This window comes from Rhinolophus hipposideros (genome assembly GCF_964194185.1).
Source record: "Rhinolophus hipposideros genome assembly, chromosome: 19".
NCBI lineage: Eukaryota > Metazoa > Chordata > Mammalia > Chiroptera > Rhinolophidae > Rhinolophus > Rhinolophus hipposideros.
Genome location: NC_138065.1, coordinates 39,781,195 through 39,804,133, shown reverse-complemented (window position 1 = coordinate 39,804,133; position 22,939 = coordinate 39,781,195). Strand labels below are relative to the sequence as shown.

At 35.6% G+C, this 22,939-nt stretch overlaps 1 protein-coding gene across 1 annotated transcript in view; it reads left to right on the top strand.

The window, feature by feature from the left end:
* HMCN1 (hemicentin 1) overlaps positions 1-22,939 on the top strand; it is a 398,907-nt gene that overhangs the window by 337,162 nt on the left and 38,806 nt on the right. The window contains exons 78-89 of the mRNA XM_081026514.1: positions 751-858; positions 1,259-1,396; positions 1,540-1,674; positions 4,917-5,186; positions 7,815-8,005; positions 9,877-10,090; positions 11,627-11,761; positions 12,175-12,365; positions 14,299-14,380; positions 18,762-19,031; positions 19,594-19,764; positions 19,901-20,071. Of these exons, the coding sequence (XP_080882640.1) occupies positions 751-858; positions 1,259-1,396; positions 1,540-1,674; positions 4,917-5,186; positions 7,815-8,005; positions 9,877-10,090; positions 11,627-11,761; positions 12,175-12,365; positions 14,299-14,380; positions 18,762-19,031; positions 19,594-19,764; positions 19,901-20,071 (2,076 nt within the window). The remainder of the gene's footprint in view (positions 1-750; positions 859-1,258; positions 1,397-1,539; positions 1,675-4,916; positions 5,187-7,814; positions 8,006-9,876; positions 10,091-11,626; positions 11,762-12,174; positions 12,366-14,298; positions 14,381-18,761; positions 19,032-19,593; positions 19,765-19,900; positions 20,072-22,939) is intronic.

Here is a 22,939-nt window from a genome sequence, read left to right as displayed (position 1 = left end):
CCAAGAAAACAGTTTGGAACTTTCTCAAAATGTTAGAGTTACCATATGATCCAGCAACTCCATTCTGAGGTATTCACTCAGAGAAATGAAAACATATGTTCACACAAAGACTTGTATACCAATGTTCACACAGCATAATTCTCAATAGCCAAAAAGTAGAAACAATTCAGTCACCCATCAACGGGTGAATGGACAAACAAAACGTGGATAATCCACACGATGGAATTTTATTTAGCAATAACATAGATCGAAAATACTGACACATACTACAACACATAAAACTCAAACGCTATGCTCGCAGTGAAAGACGTCAGCCACAAAAGACTTCTGTACGATTCCATTTATATGGAATGTCAGAAAAGACAAATCTATAGAGTCAGAAAGTAGACTAGGGATTACCTAGGGCTGGGGTTGGGAGTGAGGAGTGATAGTAACTGGGATGAGATGTCTTTCTGGCATAATGGAGATATTCTAAAATTAGATTATGGTGAGAGTTGCACAACTCTGTAAATAGACAAAAATCATGGAGCTGTACATTCCATGGGTGAATTTTGTGGTACGTAAATGTTGCCTCGATAAAGTTGTTAATAATGATTTTAAAAGTGCTATGCTAGGTACTCCAGGGGGCACAAGTTTGAATATAAGCCAAGCACCACTGCTGTGGGGATGAAAACACAAACATCGGAGAGACATGGTTTATCGAACCAGAAAAACAGGATGCACTATGCATGCCAACTTTTTCCTTTTCAGGAGCAATTGAAATATTTGCCACTCAATTAAACCATGCTGGAAGATACACTTGTCTCGCCAGGAATGCAGCTGGCTCTGCACACCGACACGTGACCCTTCGTGTCCAGGGTATGGAAGATTATTTACTCATTAAAAGCTTGCTATTGTTTTGTTTCGTTTGTCATGTTTATTCTTGAAAGGTTGTACTGTCCAGAGCTATGAACCAAGTAATATTTTGGGGATATGAAAGCCTGGTACATATTCTTCAATAGACTAAAGAAGACCCACAGGTAACCATCCACACAATACAACCCTGAAATTATTTTTCTTCTTGAATTTTTATAATCTGTTTCTGCTTCTGGTCTTCTAATGGAGTTCTTCTCATGGGACAAAAAACAATGTAATATGGCCAATATTCGCTTTTCCCTAGGACAATCAAATCACTGATATTTTGGAATTCTGAATCTGGGCATGTTTGGCCTCATGGTCACTGGTGCCATTGCTTTTTTCTGTTGATTGGTTCTTACAGAGCCTCCATTCATTCAGCCTCAGCCAAGTGAACTAGACGTCATTCTAAACAATCCCATTTTATTACCATGTGAAGCAACAGGGACACCCAGTCCTTTCATTACTTGGCAAAAAGAAGGCATCAATGTCATTACTTCCGGTACGTACCACTGTTTCCACAAGAAAATCAAAGCAATACGGTGTTTTCTAATTCAGAAGTCAGTATGAGTTTTGTTTTTTGTGTTTGTTTTTTTTTAAGGAAAATAAAAACTCTTCTCCCTCTGCTTTTGTACTGTGATGTAGGCAAAAGCCATGCCGTTCTTCCTACTGGTGGCTTACAGATCTCCAGAGCTGTCAGAGAAGATGCTGGTACTTACATGTGTGTGGCTCAGAATCCAGCTGGTACAGCGTTGGGCAAAATCAAGTTAAATGTTCAAGGTACCTAAATAACACATCACTATACCTTCATTGCAAAGATGTTTATAACCATGAATACCAAAATTCGCATATCTAAAATAATTATGCTGCTATAGTTCTCAACATTCTTAGCTTACATCATCCTGTTTGCTTTTCTAGTACTCTTGTGAAGAAAAAAATATTATGCTTTGGGAAGTTTTTTGTTTGTTTTTTTTGTTTCTTTGCATTGTCTGTATAAGCAAACTGAAGCTTCTCATCATAGTTTGAACTTCTGTGAACCGCTGTTGATATTCTGTTTCATGGTAGCATGTATTTAAGGTGATTTTTTAAAAACCATTCTCTCCATAATACTACTTTGGATACATCAGGAAACACCGGATTGTAATATCCACTTAAAAAACAAATTATAATTGCAATTAAACCAACTTGATAGGAAAAAATTATTCTAAAGACAAAACAGGTTTTCCTCAATTTTAACTGATATATTCTTGATATAATTTTCATATCTTATGCATTGCTTTTGTGATGAAGTACACTAAAAATAGGTGCTGAGCTACTGAATTTACCTTAGCTGATTTTGAATTTTCTTATAGTGTGATTTTCCTATGGTGAATGAATGATTATAGTAGAGCTCACTTACCTACAGATCGTAACCTTAATTTCTTTGTACTTTCAACAATTTTTTCCAACAAATATTTATTGGGATAATAAGTGGAACTACATTGAATATTACAAACATGATCCTTCCCTTATAGTGCGGAGAAAGAAAAAACTAAACTACCAAGTAAATGAAATAATTATAAATTCAGATATATGCTATGCAGAGGAAAAAACAAAATACTAAAATGAAGAATAATGGGGAAATAAAGGGGCCACTTTAGATGAGTGGTTAAAATAGCTTCCTTGAAGGGGTCCCATTGAAGCTTGACATTTGAATGATGAGCCATGTAAAGGTGGCGGTGTCCCAGGGAAAGAAGACAGCATGTGCAATGGCTCCAAGGCAGGAAAGAGGCTGAAAAGAAGCATGCCAGAGGGGCTGGGCAGGGGTGAGTGACGGGAAGTGGTGAGTGACCGGAAGTCTGGCAAAATGGGAAGGGTATCAAAAAAGAAGGCAGGGCCAAGGTGTGGAGCATCCAAAGGACCACAGAAAGGTTAGATTTCCTTCTCTATGCAGTGGGGAGGCTTTTAAGCATTTAACCAAGATTCTGGTTTGGTTTTAGGAAGAGCTCTTTTGCTGCTATGTAAATAACAGTTTAGAGAAAGGGCAAGACTAGAGCTGGAAGAATTGTTAAAGTCATCCAGGGCAGGTATTGTGGTCTGGCCAGGAGTTGAGTTGTAACTCTGTGAGTTACAGATAAAAGTGATAGATTCAAAATATTTTTGAAGGTATAATTGCCATGATTGCTAATAAATCAGATTTGGAAGCTTAGGAAAAGAGAAGCATTAATTATGTTTCCTGGGCTTTGGGCTTGAGCTAATTAATGAGTGGGTGATAATGTCATGGGGACTGCAAAGGGAGGAAATGGTTTTGGAGGAAAGAAACCATGATTTCTGTGTAATCATGGTAAATGTGGAAAACTATTAGAAATCCTAGTGGAGATGTCAAATAGAGAGTTGAATATTTATGAATTCAGAGCTCATGGGAGAAATACAGTCTGAGACACAAATTTGAAAGTATTATCAGTGTATTTCAGTCTACAAGACTGAGTGAGAATTTGGACAGAAAAGAGCTAAGGAGAAAGCGCTGGGATACTGCACTGTTTAGGGGTCCAAATAAAGAGAGGATACTGGAAAAAAAAAAGGAGAGGGCAGAGATGTCAGAGGAAAACTAGATGGGGGCTAAGAGAGGAGAATATTTCAAGAAGTGAGTGGGTAACTTTGTTGAATGTAAATGAGAGGTCAAGTAGGGTAAAGACCAAGACACGTTCATTGATTTGGGCAGCATAGAGGTCATAGAAAAGAACGCTTTCAGATTTTAGGGTTTGTTTGTTTGTTTTCACCAATTGATTAAAAATATTGATATGCGCAATTATGGGACAAAGAAACACATTAAACAACTAAGCATTTCAACATGCCAAAAGCAGCTATAGATAACTGCATGCTCTAGAGATGTCAAAAATCCTGAATACCATCTCTCCTTGCAGATAGAGTATCTATTTGCAGGCACAAATTCAACCAAATAATTTTGGTTGACATAAATAATTTTAACATGCTTGTTCATATTTTTTTCACAAAGTGTTGACTTTATTTTACTCATCACGATTAGTGTACCCTAAGATTTGGTCTCTGCATGGTTGGCCATTTCTCCACAGCTTCTTCTGGAAACACAGCAGATAGTTCTAGATCCCCAAGACTTGGCATGCACAGGGCATTACTTGGATTAGTAAAGTTCTCAGAGATCTTGTTTCTGATTCCTTTTCTTAGCATGTGATAACAATGAATATCATTGGCCTTGTGTCTCTTTTAAGCTTTCTTGAATGGGTGGTAGACGCTTCAGAGGACATACTTAAAGTGGTATTTTCACCATCATGGTGGTCTCTGAACTTGCACTGAAGGGGAGGGAGCCATCCTCTCCTTCCTTTTTTATGTACTTGTGACTGGTTATTCCTTGCTTGTGGTTGATTATTCTCTCATACTTATTTAATATATCTTTAAGTCTCAATAGAATATCCAAGCCAATACCTAAGCAGTAATCAGCCTATTGTAAACACTAGAAAGAGAAATTCTTATCTTTAGCCCTTCCACAGTTTTCTGAAATGGGAAGAGTTTTATCTATGAATTCTTTTCTATGATTCATTCATTCATTCATTCATTCATTCATTCATTCGAATAATACTTCATTAAATACAGCCACCATGCTAAGCACTATAAAAATGCTTGAGTAGAGTGTCTTTGAGCAGTTGAATAATTTTCAAACCTTGAATAGTCTATTTTGAAAATTTTAAGTAACTAAAGTGAATCACACAATACATGTATGTTAAAGAAAATGCCTCTGTCAACACAGCCTAAATTTTCTAGACACCCAATCACTGAGGAATATGTTTATGTCCTGATTTATAATTGATTATTGTTTACATTTGTTAACTACATAGAGAATAATTTTCTGAAATAAATTCAATGAAAGCAAACTGTTGTGACCCTTTGATGATGATATGCTAAAGTCAGGATCTTGTTGCTTATCAATGTGACTTCACTTTGCTAGAGCAATACTGTAGTGTGTAAATCATGCTTTTAAGATGAAATTTGAACTTTGTTTCTTTTAGTCCCTCCAGTCATTAGCCCCCATCCAAAGGAATATATCATTGCTGTGGATAAGCCCATCACACTACCCTGTGAGGCAGACGGCCTCCCACCACCTGACATAACGTGGCACAGAGATGGGCATGCAATTACGGAATCAGTCCGCCAGCGCATTCTCACCTCCGGGGCTCTGCAAATAGCATTTGCTCAGCCTGATGACACTGGTCAGTACACGTGCATGGCAGCTAATGTGGCAGGATCGAGCAGCACGAGCACCAAGCTCACTGTCCATGGTAGGTGGTTTAACATAAACTATTTCAGTCTGCGACATTCCCATGGCAAAGAGAAAAGACAATGAAGAAAACATATGATGGCAATCAAAACCATGCAAAACCAATAATTCAAAATCTGGAGTGAGTGTGTGTGTGAGAGTGTGTGTGTGCGTGTGTGTGTGTGTGTGTGTGTGTGTGTGTGTGTGTGGTGTAGGTACACTTGCCCTTCCAATCTGTTTTCTGTAGGCTATATTTATTTGTGTATTCGCATATGTGTGTGAGAAAGAGAGATGTTATTACTGTAGTCAAGATAATATGTTGTCAATAATCCCCTCCTATTGTGATTATTGTGATCTATACTTTAGCTTATAAGAAGTCCGTTTGTGTTTGTGACTCTTCCACTTCATTTCTCAAGTTGAAAGTCCTCTTGGCTCAAAACTAATCACCATATGACTTACATTATAAATATAGTGCGGACGTAATGAGAACTTGAGAACTATTTAATTCATTATTTTAAAGTAGCAAAATAATTATATGTATATTTTTCATTAAATTTATTGGGTGACAATAATTAGTAAAATTACATAGGTTTTAAGTGCACAGTTCTATAATACATCATCTATATGTCATATTGTGTATTTTTATAACAGGAAAAAAATCACCTTTTTTCCCTTTGTATTCAGACAACTATCAAAATATCTAAAGATCATCATTGAAATATTTTAGTTGTTAATGTATATTTTAAGAATAAAGATAGGCTATCTATTAATATCAAACTGTTTCTAACTATTATTTCCAGTACTATTATTAGTAATAGTAACATTAATATTAGTAATAATACTATTACTCTTATTTTAATGATGAGCTTCTGCTTTTCTTATTTTCAAAAATTTATGAAAGTTATTTTTTAAATTTTTCTGGTGTATTTGAATTTCCTGCAACTTTATAGTTACAGTAAAATTTCAAGTGGAAAAAATTTTTAATTGATAAATGAATAATTTAGCTAAACTGAAAAAATCACCATTTATGAGTTTTTTAAAATGTCTTCTGTGATTTATACCTGCTTTCAGTTTATATAATTGAATTAATATGCATTTGTCTCTTAATAAATAAGGGGCTAATAAATAAATAATACTCCTACTTTTCAAGTATTTGTGGAAAATTTACCAAAATTGCCCATCCACTAAACAACAAAGAAATCATTAAGACTTAAAAATACAGGCACAATTCCTTCTCTCGGTACAATAAAGCTAGAAGTGTGAAATGAACTTTCAATACCAAAACCCCAACCCCAGGGAAATTTTAAAAAATAACCATTCTAGCTAACAAGTAGGTAAAAGAATATGTTTTTATTTTCAGATTATTTAGAAAATAATAAAAATAAGGACACTACATACCAAAATGTAGGGGGTGTGGTCAGAAGCTAAAATCAAATATAACGTCATAGCCTTAAATTTTTCCTTTTGAAAAAGAATGAATTGAAGTCAATGTACTAATGTTGGAACTCTGAAACCACTAGCAAAAAAGCAATAGTAACTCCATGGAAACCAGCATAAAAGAAATAGTGAAATATAGCATAATTTAAAGAAAAAAATGAATTGAATATTTAAAGCACACCATTCAGCAAAATAGATTTTTATGCTTTTCATATTATCTATAATGGTTATGAATATATCATTCACATGTGTATATATATTCCTCGTCTAATGATAAACGGATGGAAAATTAGAGTCTACACAATAGCTTCCTTTTTGCTGGAACCAACTGTAGTCCTTTCACTTTTTAAAATATCATTAACATTGATCCATTTCTCACCGATATGTTTGAAAAATTCCAAAATGCATAGTTTTATAAGGGGAACGTATTTTTACTTTTTGAGCCAAATATCCTTAATACTTTCAAGCCTTTTTCTTTAGCCTATCTCAATTCTACATCCATTAAGGTATTTCTTAGTACACCAAAATATGTAATTCATCTTTATTGCCTAAATTCTAGTTCAAAAAATGTGAGGCATAGGAAATATTTGGTATCAAAATATACAAAGTTTTGAAATCACTATAAAAATTTCCTCTGTGACAGCATAAAAACTGAATTAAATGCCTTGACCTGGTTTTATTTTCATTTGTTGTACATATGTGAAATACTGCAATAAAACTTTTTTCTTTAGCACTTTGTGATATTCAATACAGGCTGAGTATTTTAGGGTGTTTTAAACAAGTGACTTTTATTAGTTTGCTCTCGCAGTATGTCTGTGATACAAATCCAGCAGTTATACATCCACAGAAGCATTTTTGTTTTGTTGTTTTTGTGTGTTGGTTTGTTTCACTTCTCTGTAATAAGTAAAAGAAACTCAAGTAAGGAAAAGTCAGAAAGCCAAATAAAATCTAAAGATATCCAACCCTGCTCTAAGTCATTTGCTCAAAAACTGATTGTAAATATACTCAGTAAGTTCAAAGCCATTAGAATTCTTACTAGCATCAAAAATATGGATTGCTTTTATAGTAACAGATTAATATTTTAATAGATTTCTTTTAGTATTTTTAGCAAAATTGCCTTCAAAAGAGTCTTTTGTGTGTTAATTTTCAATGAGAATAAAGATATTATTGAACTCGACATTCTGAATGACTATGAATTTTATACTTTTAATAGTGCCACCCAGAATCCAAAATACAGAAGTATATTACACAGTCAATGAGAACTCACAAGCTGTTCTTCCGTGTGTGGCTGATGGAATCCCCACACCAGCAATTAACTGGAAAAAAGACAATGTTGTTTTAGCTAACTTGTTAGGAAAATACACTGTTGAACCCTATGGAGAACTCATTCTGGAAAACGTTGTGGTAAGTATAATAGAAATGAATACATTAAGAGATCCTTACCCTCATGGAGTTTATTTCTAGAGGAGAGAGATAGACAATAAAAATAATAATTAACAATAATAATAATAAATAATATATACAATAAGTCAAAAGAAAATAAGTGGTGTGAAAAATAAGAGAGCAAGGTAAAGGGCATCAGGATGTAGAGCGGTGCAGGTTACGTTTTTAAAAAGGATAGTCAGAGTAAGTCCCCACTGGGAAGGTAACAGTTGAGCAAAACTTGAAGAAAGTGAGTTAATCAAGCAAATATCTGGGGTAGGAGCATCCCAGGCAGAGAAAATAGATAGAGCAAAGAACTTAAGGTGGTAATGTGCCTGATGTATTTGAGAAACAGGAGACCAGTGAAAGCAAAGAAGAAAGAGAGTGAAAAGAGAAAGAAAGAAGTCAGATAAAAATGGAAGCCAGATCATGTCTTGTAGATCATTATAACAATTTTGCCTTTTCCCCTGAGTAAAATCAGAAGCCATTGCAAGTTCTGGGCAGAGGAGCAGGGTTAACTGCCTTACATTTTCATTTTTGCAATATTACATTGGCTATTGTGCTGAGAATAGACAGTAGGGAAGCAAAGATAGAAGCAGGAAGACCTGCTGGGAAGATGGTCTGGAGGCAGATGAGAGATGATAGGACTCAAGGCAAATGTTAGCAGAGGGGGTGGACGGTTAGATCAATTGGTTAGAGCGTGGTGCTGGTGGCACCAAGGATGCCGGTTTGATCCCCACATGGGCCACTGTGAGCTGCGCCCTCCTTAAAAAAAAAAATGTTAGCAGAGAAGGGGTGAGACATGGTTGGATTTTGCATATTCTTTGAAGTGAGGATTTGCTAGCTTAATTGCTAGTGTGAAAAAAAAAAGAGTAGAGGATGTCTGAACAAAGGCATGAACTGGAAGGACAAAACAGCCATCAACTGAGATGGAGGCTGCAGCTATGTAGATCGGGAAGGAGAAAGAGGAAATTGGGAGTTCAGGTTTGGACATGAGTTTAAGATGTCTTTTAGGTATCCAAACAGAGAGTTGAAATGAGAAGTTCAATATAATAGAAGTTTGGAAGAAAGACCCAGGCTGAGAAATACTCATCAGGCTATTGATGGTATTTAAAGCCATAAGACTAGAATGACATCACCAAGGAATTGAGTGCACATAGAAAAGAAAAGAGCACCAAAGACTGGGACCTCTCACGTGCCAACATTAAGACAATGTTGAGGGAAAGTCAGCCAAAGGAGATAGGAAAGGCACGTCCAGTCAGGTAGGAAAGAAACTAGGGGAGTGGGGGTGTCCAGGAAGCCAAGTGAAGGCATGGCTTCAAAGAGAAGGGAGTCATAATTGTGTCACATGCCACCAACACAGCCAGTAAAATGAGTGCCAAGAGTTGACCATTGGATTTAACAAGTGAAACTGCAGAATTTTAGGTAATGTTGCACATATTCTTGCCATTTCCTTTGATAATTTTGGTGGTCTTTGTTGCCACATTACCCAGACATCCAATGGTGCTGTCAAGATGCTACCAGTCTTTACAATTATTTGTTCTTGATTTTAGAACATTTTAGAATAGCAGTGCATGAGCTGTTTAATAAACTTTAGAATCTGAAGTTTGCTGAGCTTTTCCTACTATAAAATGCTATAGTTATGCAAGGAATGGGCTTTTATTTAAACTCTTCTGCATTTTAAATCATGTTATGCAAAAGCTAGACAGATGGCTCAGACTACAAGATGGAAACTTAAACCATCTTTAAATAAGCATGCTCCTTTGGGGACCATACTAGACAAGTTTATGTATTTTCTGTAATATGATGTAAGGTTAAATAATTGTAAGCACTGTGATGTTTCTTTATTTAAGCTGGAGGATTCTGGCACCTATACCTGTGTTGCAAACAATGCTGCAGGTGAAGACTCACACACTGTCAGCCTGACTGTACATGTTCTGCCCACCTTTACTGAACTTCCTGGAGATGTGTCATTAAACAAAGGAGAACAGCTACGATTAAGCTGTAAAGCCACTGGTATTCCATTACCCAAGCTGACATGGACCTTCAATAACAATATTATCCCAGGTTGGTAATTTTGTTCTTCAGAAGAAAATAAATACATCCATGAAGAACTCTAACCCAATCTCCATTTCCTTTAGCCTTTGGGAGTTCATGGAAAGTTATATGAAAAATCGATTGCTCTCAGTTCTGTACAATGTGCACCTTTGCCTGGATTTTAACCTATACCCACTATTTATGTTCTTTCCATTCTTTTGAAAGGATAAGTTGATCATGGGACCATCTATTGCAGGATATAAGTAGATTTTTTAACCTAAACATAATCTCCCTCGCCAGAAGAAGACAATATGGTATTTACTGGTACCTAAACTCAACCCCTCTGGATCTCCTTCATCATTGATAAATGGACTAAGGTGGCTACTGCTAGAGTCGTGAAGACATACCTAATTTTATGGAGAACTCTGCTTCTCTATCATTAATGCATTAATCTCTATCAATTATGTGGGAAATTCCTAGTCTGTATGTGCACTACATATAAGGTAGTGCCTAGAACCCAGGAGCTGGAAGGATAAGCACCTCCCACTTTGTTAGACTTTGTCATGAGCATAAAGATGCCACAATAATGAAAACTTGTCCAATCCCAAAATTGAGTTGTCAAATCTTGTACTGTTAGCCTTTAATATGTATCTTGCTAGAAAAAGTAGTAATAAGCTTGAGGTTTTTTTTCTATTATAAATATTTATATTAATGACTGGAATCCATAAATTATATTACCTTAATCATGATATTATATGTCACTAAATATCTTATCAGTACTGTTTTCTGAAGGTGTAGTACTAATTTAAATTTTTAAAGCTTAATTTTTCACTTAATATTCAGCAATATGAACTTTCAAAAGATAATTTAAATGGCGAAAGCATGCAAGGTAATCATACCTAACATAATTAGATATCAGCTGGCCTAATCAGAGACTTATTTAGTATCAGTTGTTTTAGGATTAACATAAGTTTACATTACACTGTATTCCAAATATAACTACCTTTGTAGGTATTTATATCATCACCATTTATGGAGAAGTTTGAATTATTACAAATTTAATCATGTGCTCACTAACTGGCGTATGTTTTCATGACATCTCCTCTGCCTTGCCAAGCTAGTTGAATTACAATGAAAAAGTTTACATGTTTTTGATGTAAATTGTTTGAGAGGAAAGACAGTGGTGAAATCAATTAAATGGAAAATATTGTATTTCTGAATGAAAGATTTTTGAAACCCAGAGAGACTATGAGCCAGATTTAGGCATCATTTTGAGATGAAAGGTGTACTTTCAATCTAAACTAATTTTAAAAGATATTTGTTTTCATTCTCTTTTCCTATTCCTTCTGCTGTTTTTCATTCTTCAAACAAGCATCTATAGACATAGCAAATAGCTCAGAAGAAGAAGTCTGCGGAAAAGGCTTTCTTCCCCAAGGTTGTGATGAGATAGATCTCTGGTTCAGTTGCTGGCCAACCCATAAATCTAACGCCAAACACTGAGCTGTTGTGTTATTTTCCCAGGTGACTGAGAGGCATTTGTGTTGTTTCCTAACTTGTTTCTCTCAGCCCACTTTGACAGTGTGAATGGACACAGTGAACTTGTTATTGAAAGGGTGTCAAAAGAAGATTCAGGTACTTACGTGTGCAGCGCAGAGAACAGCGTTGGTTTTGTGAAGGCAATTGGATTTGTTTATGTGAAAGGTAGGTACAAGTGCACTATTTTTAACTTATAATGCGTTTATAAGTGGTTTGTATTTTGCTTCCTTATTACATAGTAATATACTATAAGTTTAGTTTATGAATTCATTTAGTCCCTATTTCACAGATGTACAAATTCACAAGAAATAGAAAATTACCAACAACTCAATAAAAGTAGGTAAGCAATAAGTAGATCATCTGGCACTAAGTGTAATCATCTGCTTAGATTATTGACACTGATGAACTTACCTAGTTGATTAGCATGAGCATTTGATTCTGGAAAAAGTATGGGGTTCAAAAGTGGCTTTATCCTCCCCTTCTTCACTAAATGATCTTTCTAAATAGGTCAAAGTCAAAATCATGAAAAAGTTGTCAAAGCTTCCTTTTACTTATACTTGTCTTCTGTTATTTTCCAGAACCTCCAGTCTTTAAAGGTGATTACCCTTCTAACTGGATTGAACCACTTGGTGGTAATGCAATTCTGAATTGTGAGGTGAAAGGAGATCCTGCCCCAACCATCCAGTGGAGCAGAAAGGGAGTGGACATTGAAATTAACCACAGAATCCGTCAACTTGGCAATGGCTCTCTGGCCATTTATGGCACTGTGGTAAGTCACACTGGAATTGTCGATTGTGCTTTGATGGCTTTCCATAGGAGCCATATATGGGGAATGTTTCTCTTGCAGTTTTATTTAAGTCATGAAGTCTGAGTCAATAGGTTCTTATAAAAAAAAAAAAAACAGAAACAGTGGTTCAAATTGATGATTTTTAGCCCTTTCAAAGAAGTAGGAACAATAAAATAATTTTGTTGCTTTGTTCTCGATCATTGACCTATTATTTAGCATCAGTAGATAACTTCCTCAAATCTGTTTCAGAACAAGAAAATTGAAGAATTACAAATAAATTATAGGATACTTTTCACCACTAAGCTGTAACTATATATTAGGCTTTCCAAAACTTTTAGTAATATAGAAAATGAGTGGTGCTTTAAGTTATTCTAATTTCAGGGTCAAATGAATAAGATGTTTTATCTAAAAATTTCTCAACTAGACTACATAGGGGTAATTTGTTAACCCATTGTTGAATTAATTAAAATGTACGATCTAACCACCTAATCCAATGACCACTCTCAGTCTTTTATTATGCTCGGTTTTATTTCAATGTTAGATGTTGTTAATTGTCCGTTCAATTTTGAGATGATATCTACCTTTAGCTGCTGTAACGCTAATGAATTTCATGCTTCTTCATTACGCTCCCTACCCCTTTTGCTCTACACAAACGTTAATATCACTGTTATACCTATGAAGTTCTTGGTACTTCTTCTAATATGTTCATACTAATAAGTTTTACACCACACAATTTCCGATTCTTAAATATCTATCCTCCACCCTGACATTCATCCAACTTCCATTTGCAGTTCCCAATGTATTATCCAAATAAAAATTTCTATTTGGATAATACATTGACACCCAATTAAACATCTAAATCAACGTTTGTCTTCTTTCTCCTACACTCCTCTACTTCTGCAATTCAGTTTCCCTTTTTTGACTTAATGTTTCTATTAACGAGGCCAGAATTCTTCTTTTCACAAGAACTTCAGTGAAATCTGTGACTCTGATTAGTCACCACATCTAAACTCATATAGTACTTATTTCTCTACCATATACATATAAATTTGTGAATTACATTCTGTGTTTTATAATTACCAGTAAATTAGTTTTTCACTTTCTCTCCTAAATTTCAAGCTCTCTAGATAGAGGCCAAGCTAATTGTTTTTTCTTTTTTATTAAATAACCTCCATTAGAAAGAACTCAATATTTTTTAATTTGTCCTGATTATCTTAATGCTTGTTAAAGAAACTGTAAGAATAACATCTGCCATTTTCTTTTCTTTTTCTTTTTTTAAAGATTTTATTGGGGAAGGGGAACAGGACTTTACTAGGGAACAGTGTGTACTTCCAAGACTTTTTTTTTTCCAAGTCAAGTTGTTGTCCTTTCAATCTTGGTTGTGGAGGATGCTGTTCAGCTTCAAGTTGTTGTCCTTTCAGTCTTAGTTGTGGAGGGCGCAGCTCAGCTCCGGGTCCAGTTGCCATTGCTAGTTGCAGGGGGAGCAGCCCACCATCCCTTGCGAGACTCGAGGAGTTGAACAGGCAGCCTTGTGGTTGAGAGCCCACTGGCCCATGTGAGAATTGAACCTGTAGCCTTCGGTGTTAGGAGAATGGAGCTCCAACTGCCTGAGCTACCGGGCTGGCCCCATTTTCTTTAATAAGATGATTTTGGATAGACAATTATAAAATGTTATTTTTGCTTTGGTATCCTTGCAGTTATTATTCCCAGAGAGCAATGATAAGCTGAATAAATTTTGGCTGGGAATTTCTTTTTGTTCTTTTTTTGAAACTATGAGGGTAAATACGTGCGGGTTTTTCTATTTGCATTAAAATGCCGTCTCACAAAGGAAAGGTCATGTAGACTAGACACCGTGACCAAAGTTATTTTCCCTGTTCTGTAAGCTCACATTGTGATCAACTGCTTATTTCCATAGAATGAAGATGCTGGTGACTATACCTGTGTAGCTACCAATGAAGCGGGAGTGGTAGAGCGTAGCATGAGTCTGACTCTGCAGAGTAAGCTGCTTAATTCAATTCTAATTCAATTTATGAACCAATGTCAACCCAATACATTTAATTTTTTAAATATCTAATGAAACACCTGCTTTAAGAAATGTTGCCTAATGAGAAATGTTCATTTTTCTTCACTTTATAGCAAATACATTAATGGTAACTCTCAGAGTGTCTGTACTTGAATGTTCTGCTGACGATGGAGTAATTGTTATCAAGCATAAGGCTGATACAGTTCTGCCCAGATTATTTTTCTCTATTTTATCTGGCACATGCAATTCTAGATCAGTGGTTTGGTGACAGAGTCTTTTTTGTTTGTTTGCAGTATGTTCAGTCGACTATCCTTCTTATAATTCATCACAGTTCTTCTAACTTACTTACAAAGACGCTATTTTATGGCATTTTCAAAATATGTATTAAAAGTAAAGACTAATGTAAATGAACTCAAAAGTGCTCCAAGTCAGTTGCACTCCATCTTCCATGAAATTGTAAAATGTAAAATGTTTTTTTCAAACTGTACGATCTGGGCAGGATTATCACGTTCATGATGAAGCCCCTCAGAATCAGCCACTGGAAGACAGAGATTTTGTAATTAGAAAAACAGGAAAGACTCCAGTAGCCCATTGGACAGTCTCCAGAACCACTTCAGGGGCTGACCCCGGGACACCATCACTGAGTTGAGAATTTGAGCAAACCAACCTATTTTGTGAATAGGCTCAGTATTTAATGGGATGAATTTACATTGTCTTCACTCACTATTGAGAAGTGCTATAGACTAGGATTTACTAACAGCTATTTGCCAAACTTTAACATTTGAAAAAAATTTTAAGACTTTTAACATTTGATAGATATTTTTAAAGTATCTAAGAGAGTGTTTTTCCTCCAGCTTCATTGAGATAAAATTGACAAACAAAATTGTATATATTTAAAGTGTACAATGTGATGATTTGATACATGTATGTGTTGTAACATGACAGTCACAATCAGTTAATTAACACATCTATCACCTTACACAATACCATTTGTTTTGGTTTGATTTTTTTGGTAAGAACACTTAAGGTCTATGTGCTTAGCAAATTTCAAGCCTACAATACAGTATTATTAACTGTAGTCACCTTGCCATACATTAGATCTTCAGAACTTATTAATCTTATAACTGAAAGTTTGTATCCTTTGACAAGTATCTCCCCATTTCTCCCACCCCTTAGCTCCTGGCAACCACCAATCTGCTCTTTGTATCTATGTGTTCAACTTTTCTTTTCCTTTAAGATTCCACATATAAGTGATACCACACATTATTTGTCTCTGTCTGGTTTACTTTACTTAACATAGTGCCCTCCATGTCTATCCATGTTGTCTCAAATAGCAGTACTTCCTTCTTTTTTAGGTCTGAATTATATTCCATTGTGTGTGTGTGTGTGTGTCACATTTTCTTTATCCATTCTTCCATTGACAGACACATTGGTTGTTTCCACATCTTGCTAAGTACATATTCGTCAAATGATAACCTTGTGGGATGTTATTAGGAAAAACTTAGAGTTCCATGGTCAAATAAGTCTGAGAAAAAATAGTTTAAACAAAGTTCATTCAAGTATTAAACATATAAAGAGCACCACTATAGGCCAAGCCCCCGCTTATGTATCAAGTTTCTTTACTACAGAGCCTTCCAGAAATGTTAATCTGCTAGTGTGAGTTATAACTCAACAAGAGGAGGATGTAATATGCCACATTTCCCAAATAAGTGTCATTTCTATGAAACACTCCTCCCCTTTTTGTTGGGTGAATGTAGGTAGAGCGTCACACAATTAATCTTTCCTGTAAGAATATTACACTGACCCTGCCTAAGACAGGATACATCAGATTAGCTCATTTATACATACTGACAATAACTTCATTTAAATACATATAAATGAAAAAAACAAAAATCAGATTTGTTTAAAATTAAGATTAAAGCACCGGAAGCAATGTCTTCATTTGGATAAAATGTCCATATTTAACTGATCATTATATGACTGGTGGAGTTAATTCAACCTTGAAAAATGTATATGAGGAATTGTATTGCCCAATTAATTTATAGCCTTATGTGCAATTGGAAGTGCTCTAATATGGTGTCTAACTTAAGATTCTGAGTTTTATTTGACATTTTCTTTGACCATAATAATATGAGCAAATGAGCTCATTTAGTCAGTATGTTGTCCTTTATTGTTGAGTGATTAATCTGAGGTATTTACTTTATTCAGCAATAGTTTATTGAATACATAGTGTAATCTGAACACTGGGAGAGAAAAAACAGCCCCAGCCAGCCATGAAAGTTTCGAAAGTGAGATTAATGTAGACACCAAGTATGAAAGCAATTGTGTAGGATGATGTGGACATTTGTATGACTAATGCATTCATGACTCTCACTGAGAGATTCAAATTTCATATGAAATTACTTTTGTGAAAGATATGTCAGTAATACCTTTACATAAAATACTATTATAGCATGTTAATATCACAATAAAACACATTTTATTGTGTTTTATTTATTTTTGTTTTACGTTCTATTATTCCACATACACTTCTCAATCTAAAATATGTAGCCATCACCATGAATTATCTGATATCCATTACCTCTCATTGAGTAAATAATCATCCCACCTGTCAATTCAAGCCCACTAAAACACTGTTTTCATCAGTCATGTTCCTTCAAGAATATACAAGCTCCCCTTTGCTTTCCTATTCAATTGTAAACCCTCCTGATTTTCTTTGAAGATTTTAACCAAATATTTAAAACCTTGTTTGCTACAGGATGAATCATCCTTTCAAAGCTAATCTCCATGCCATTTTCTTCTCTCCAAGTGGACTCCTTTCTCATGTACATAATCTTACCCATTTCTGAAAATCCAGTCTAGCTTCTTGTACCACATGAAGTCTTTTACATTCTATTTTGCTTGGACTGTAGACCACTATAAAGATAAACATTCTGTCAGCAGGTATATACAACTCCTTTTACAGTCATTAAAATGACTTCACTTGAGCCACTGTCATCCACTATGGATAGCATTCACTACCCCCTCCTTCTGGAAATGCCTTCTGTTGGTTGTCAGGATACTGTTTTCTCCCTACCTCAGTGATCAGTTCTTAGCATCATTTATAGGCTTGTCTCCTGTCCATCTCCTAAATAATAGTGTTGCAGTAGTTTCTGTCTTTGGCCCTCTTCCTGTCATTTTAGACTCACTTCTGAAGCAATCTTATCCACTCATGGAAGACTCACAAGTCTATAGTTCTAGTCACTATCGTTATTCTGAGCTCCAGATATGAATATTCACTTTCCATCTAGACAGCTTTACATCAATGTTCCACAGATACCGCAAGTTGAACAGTTCTAACTGGATGCAAATCATCATTCCTTACTCCCCCGCCCCCAACCAATCTGTTCTTCCTGCTATGTTCTGTTGAATTGCCCAACACTCATTATGTTGCCCAAGTTAAAACCCTGTAGCCATCAATTCCTCCAGGTACCCCATCCTATTTAACGACACAGTCCTACCATTCCTACTTTCCTCATAATTCTTGAATGTATTCCCTTTTCTCTCCATTTCCAGTGACATGCTTTTGTTTGATTTATTTAGCTACTGTTGTTTATGCTCCCATATCATCACACATTTACCGACACTATCCTATTTTATTTTATTTTATTCTACTTATTCTATTACTAAATTCTGTAAGTGTCTTATAGCACTGATAAATAATTAGTTACTTTTCCATCTTATCAATGGACTGTGAGCTTTTTAAGACCAGAAGTTATATCTATTATCTCTGTACCCTCAGCATCTAACACAATGCCTGGCAAATAGTAGGTTCTCAATATATGTTTATTGACTAAATGAATGATGACCAATAATGAAAGAATAAGTTAATGATGACTTTTAACTTTAAAAATGATGTAAGGGGAAGACGTTAATGTTTACCATGTAAAACAGACAAAAATAGCAATGATAACAGTGCAAATAATATTGTGTGCTTATCTCATCAAAGAGCTGTGTTTATATCATCTTAATGGAGTCTAACAAGAATCCTCTGAATTAGGCACCATTTGTAAGGTCACAAAGTCTCAGAGAAGTAGTAAGTAGTAGAGGCAGAATTTGAATTCAGAAAACATGACTGCAGAGCCCATGCTGTAGGCTAATCTACTTAGAGATTTAAAATTTTTGACATTCACTACATAAACCAGAGCTATGAGAATTCTATCAATGGCAATTACAACCATAGTAGTTGAGAAGCTACAGTATTTTATAAACTAATCAGCTTTCTTTTTTCAAAATAACGTTACTATATGCTATTGATAAAAATGTTACTATAACTCCACAAAAACTAAGAAACACTATGTGCTTTTTTCCTTTAGGTCCTCCTATTATCACTCTTGAACCAGTAGAAACTGTTATTAATGCTGGTGGCAAAATCATATTGAATTGTCAGGCAGCTGGAGAGCCTCATCCAACCATCACGTGGTCCCGTCAAGGACACTCTATCCCCTGGGATGACCGAGTTAATGTGCTGTCCAACAACTCATTGTATATTACTGCTGCTCAGAAAGAAGATACGTCTGAATATGAATGTGTTGCTCGAAACTTGATGGGTTCTGTCCTAGTCAGAGTACCGGTTACAGTCCAGGGTGAGTGAGATCGGAGGGATATTCGTATTAGACATCACTTGGGGCAACTCAAATCATAAAAGTTGTTAAGCATGTTAGTCCAAATCTCCTTTACTTCGAAGATACTCCTAAGTTATAGAAATGGGCCCAAAACCACATCACAATTTACACATGGAAGGGACTAACAACAATACAGATTAGAGCTGAAAAATACCAAGTTAATAGTTCAAAATCCCAAACTGAATTTTTGATTGAAAATGAACTCAAATTTATTCTCAGAAATCAATGCATATATTTGGCTTTAAAGAATGACTTATGTTCAAAAGGTAAACAGTATAAACTTCTTGGTTGCTAACTCAGCAGCCATATCCAAGCGAGTCATGATTGAAACTGGGAAGAAACTCTAAACTGAAGTTCTTGTCTCATGCTTCAATGTTAAAAAAATAAAGGAGAGCTTCCATAAGCAATTTCTCAGCAGTTACAGATTTAGCTCTAGACATAGTGCATATCTTAAATGAAATCCAACTTGCCATTTTTTGTTTATTTACTAAAGCAGAGACAAAGTACAATGTTTTATTTGCAGTTCATGGTGGATTTTCTCAGTGGTCTGCCTGGAGATCTTGCAGTGTCACCTGTGGAAAAGGCATCCAAAAGAGGAGTCGTCTGTGCAACAGCCCTTTTCCAGCCAATGGCGGCAAGCCATGTCAAGGGTCAGATTCAGAAATGCGAAACTGTCAACATAAGCTGTGTCCAGGTACATTTCTTTATTCAATGCATAGGCATGTGTTCAATAGATACTCATGTTTGTACTCTAACAATGAGTATTAGTCCCAGTATTAGTATTTTCAGTTGAAATATATCTGCTGGTATAATGTTTCACCTTCGTATAGTGGATGGTAGCTGGTCAGAATGGAGCCCCTGGGAAGAATGCACAAGGAGCTGTGGACGTGGCAACCGAACCAGGACCAGAACTTGCAATAATCCATCAGCTCAACATGGTGGGCGGCCATGTGAAGGAAGCACTGTGGAAATAATCATGTGCAACATTAGGCCTTGCCCAGGTGAGAATCTACCCATAAGCAAAGCTTTTGTATTTTTAACTCCTATAAAGGGGTTATAATTACCATTTGTTCTTCATTGTGAAAAGATGTTATGGCTGCTACCCTGAAATGTGTTCATTCTCTGTGTTCTTAGTTCTGTCTCATGGGTAAATTTCTGGAGATACATTAGTCAATGTTAAGTAAGATCCCTGATTTAATGAACATGATAAAAGCTTCCAAATTGGGGTGTATTTTGAATCATGTAAAGAAAACATAACTAATTACAAAGTCATAAAATTTTAGAGGTAACGAGGACCTTAAGTAACATCTAATCCAGCCATTCATTTTTCAGGTGAGAAAAATAAAACCTAGAGAGGTTAAAGACTTTCCCAGAAGCACAGAATTAGTGAGGGTTAAAAAAATGATAGCTACCTTCGACTAAACACCTATCATGTGCTGGGAACCGTGCTAGGTGCTTTATATACATGTTGCTTTTGACTTTGTGAAACAACCCTACAGCATAGGTATTTTCGGGCTCTTTCAGATTAAAGTGACAAATCAAACATCAAAGTAAGCTTAAGTAGAAAAATTCTACTTTCACGTATGACTGAATCCAAGGATTTGGCCAGTGTTTTTACTAGTATGTTTTCCATCTCTCATCTCTGCTTTCCTCTGGCTTTATCCTCCTTTAAACTCTTTCCATGTGGTGGAAAAAATGAGCTGCTGGCAGCTACTTGCTCACAGGGGCCTTATAACCTAAGGCCTAGAAGACAAAGAGTTACTCTCTCCCTCAGAATTTATATTAGCCTCTGAGAAAGAACCCTGTTTGATTTTGTTTGGATCCCAGGTTCACCTCTGAACTCAAGTTCAGGAGGATACTTTGATAGTCAATTTGAGCTACTTGCCGACAGTGTGTCAAGAGGGTCAGGGCTCCTTGTTTGACAGCCTGAAAGAAATCATATGGAATAGAAGAGTGGCTGTTCATTCATTCATTCATTCATTCATTCATTCATTCATTCATCCAGAACATATTTATTGAGCACTCATTCTAAACTCAAGGCACTGTTCTGGTTGCTAGAATTAGGATGATAAGCAGGTAATGTCATACAGAATACAACAGAGTTGATGTGGTACAGATCACTGGGAGAGACACCGTAACTGAGATGGTCAAAAACAGGGATGTTGGCAGACCAAAATGAGATAGTTATCCGCTGCATTGGGTATTGCATCCTATTGTACAGATGAGGAACTAAGATCCAGAAAATATATCATACGTAATTCACTGAGATCACATAGCTAGTAAACAGTGGGTGAATCGAGATTTGAAACCAAGTCAATCTGATGAGTCTCACGTCTATTCACTTAGATCCCGGGTATCTCGTTTTGCAGTTCAGAACTTCCACTCCATTGCAAAAGCAAAATACCGCCACAAAGCCCTAAAGAAAATAAACCAAAAGCCAAAGTTTTTCAATCTTGAAGAATTAGAAAGCTAATTATAGTAGCGTAATATATAACGTAAAAAAGCCAAAAATACCTGCTTACAGCAATCTTGACACAGTTTGTCAACTATAATAGCTACAGAATGAGGATCTACATGATGTCTGTAAGTGTCCTTGATTCTGTGAACACTTCCTTACTTTCTGGTGCAAAATAATGTTTTAGGCTTACATTGTCCTTTCTCCGTCCCAGTTAGAATAGTATTTTCAAACTGCCAATCCTTCCCCTAAAAAAGATTGGAATCTTCTGGAGTGTGCCATTCTGCTGCCAGTTAAGAGTCATTGTCATCATATACTTATATACATATCTACACATACATACATATATACATGTAAATGCATATAGTTATTGATATATAATTTTGTACATCAAAATAATATATTGTATATATATTCTTACAGAAGACTTAAAGAATGAGCATTTTTAGAAATCTTTTCTGAAAGTCATTGAGAACTTTGAGTGAAGAATGGCCATACTAGCTCATATCTTAGCTCGCCAGTATGCAGTACTTACAGTGTGTCCTGCACTGTTCCAAGCACCTTTCATCTGTAAACTCATTATTCCTCACCCTAATCCTAGTAAGGTAGATTCTTTTATTATCCACATTTTGCAGATTATAGACTCGGCACACAGAAGCCTGGGAACTCATGTGGGATTTCAGTTAGTAAAGGTATAAACGTTGTTATTCGCCAGGCCCAGGGTATTCGGGCCAGAACCTATGCCCCTTAGCACCCTGTTCTATTGCCTTTCCAGAATCAGAACTGCAATGTAGAGTAACAATAAATTTACCTGTTCTAGTTTTCATTCTTCTTATATATTAATTCCCCCATAGTTGTCTTCTTTGGTATTATTTAAACACCATGATGTTTTATGCCTTCTCTGGTTTCCATTACTATTCACCCTTTTTTCTTTTTATCATTCCATTCATGTAGAAGAAACATTTCAACTCTGTCACATTTTATGTCATGAAGTTCAATCTGGTTAAGGTTTCATGTATTGATGAAAAAAATTAAAGGTCTTCTGCTAAAAACCTCTATTTACATGTAATAGAAACTACGTAGATAATAAATGAGTAAACATCGCCCAATTATAATCATTTAATAAAAAGTGCATCTATGCTATAAGACATTATATTGTAAGAGGTGTGGGCTTTCATTAACCAACAGCCTTGAAAATAGAGCATGAAAATAATTGGAACAGCATACTTTTTTAGATCACATAGTCCAAATACAAGGACTATGAACATCTACTATCTGAATTAATAAAGAAGTAGTTTTGGTATATATACACCATGGAATACTATTTGGTGGTAAGAAAAGATGATATAGGAACATTTGTGACAACATGGATGGATCTTAAGAGTATTATGCTAAGTGAAATAAGTCAGACAGA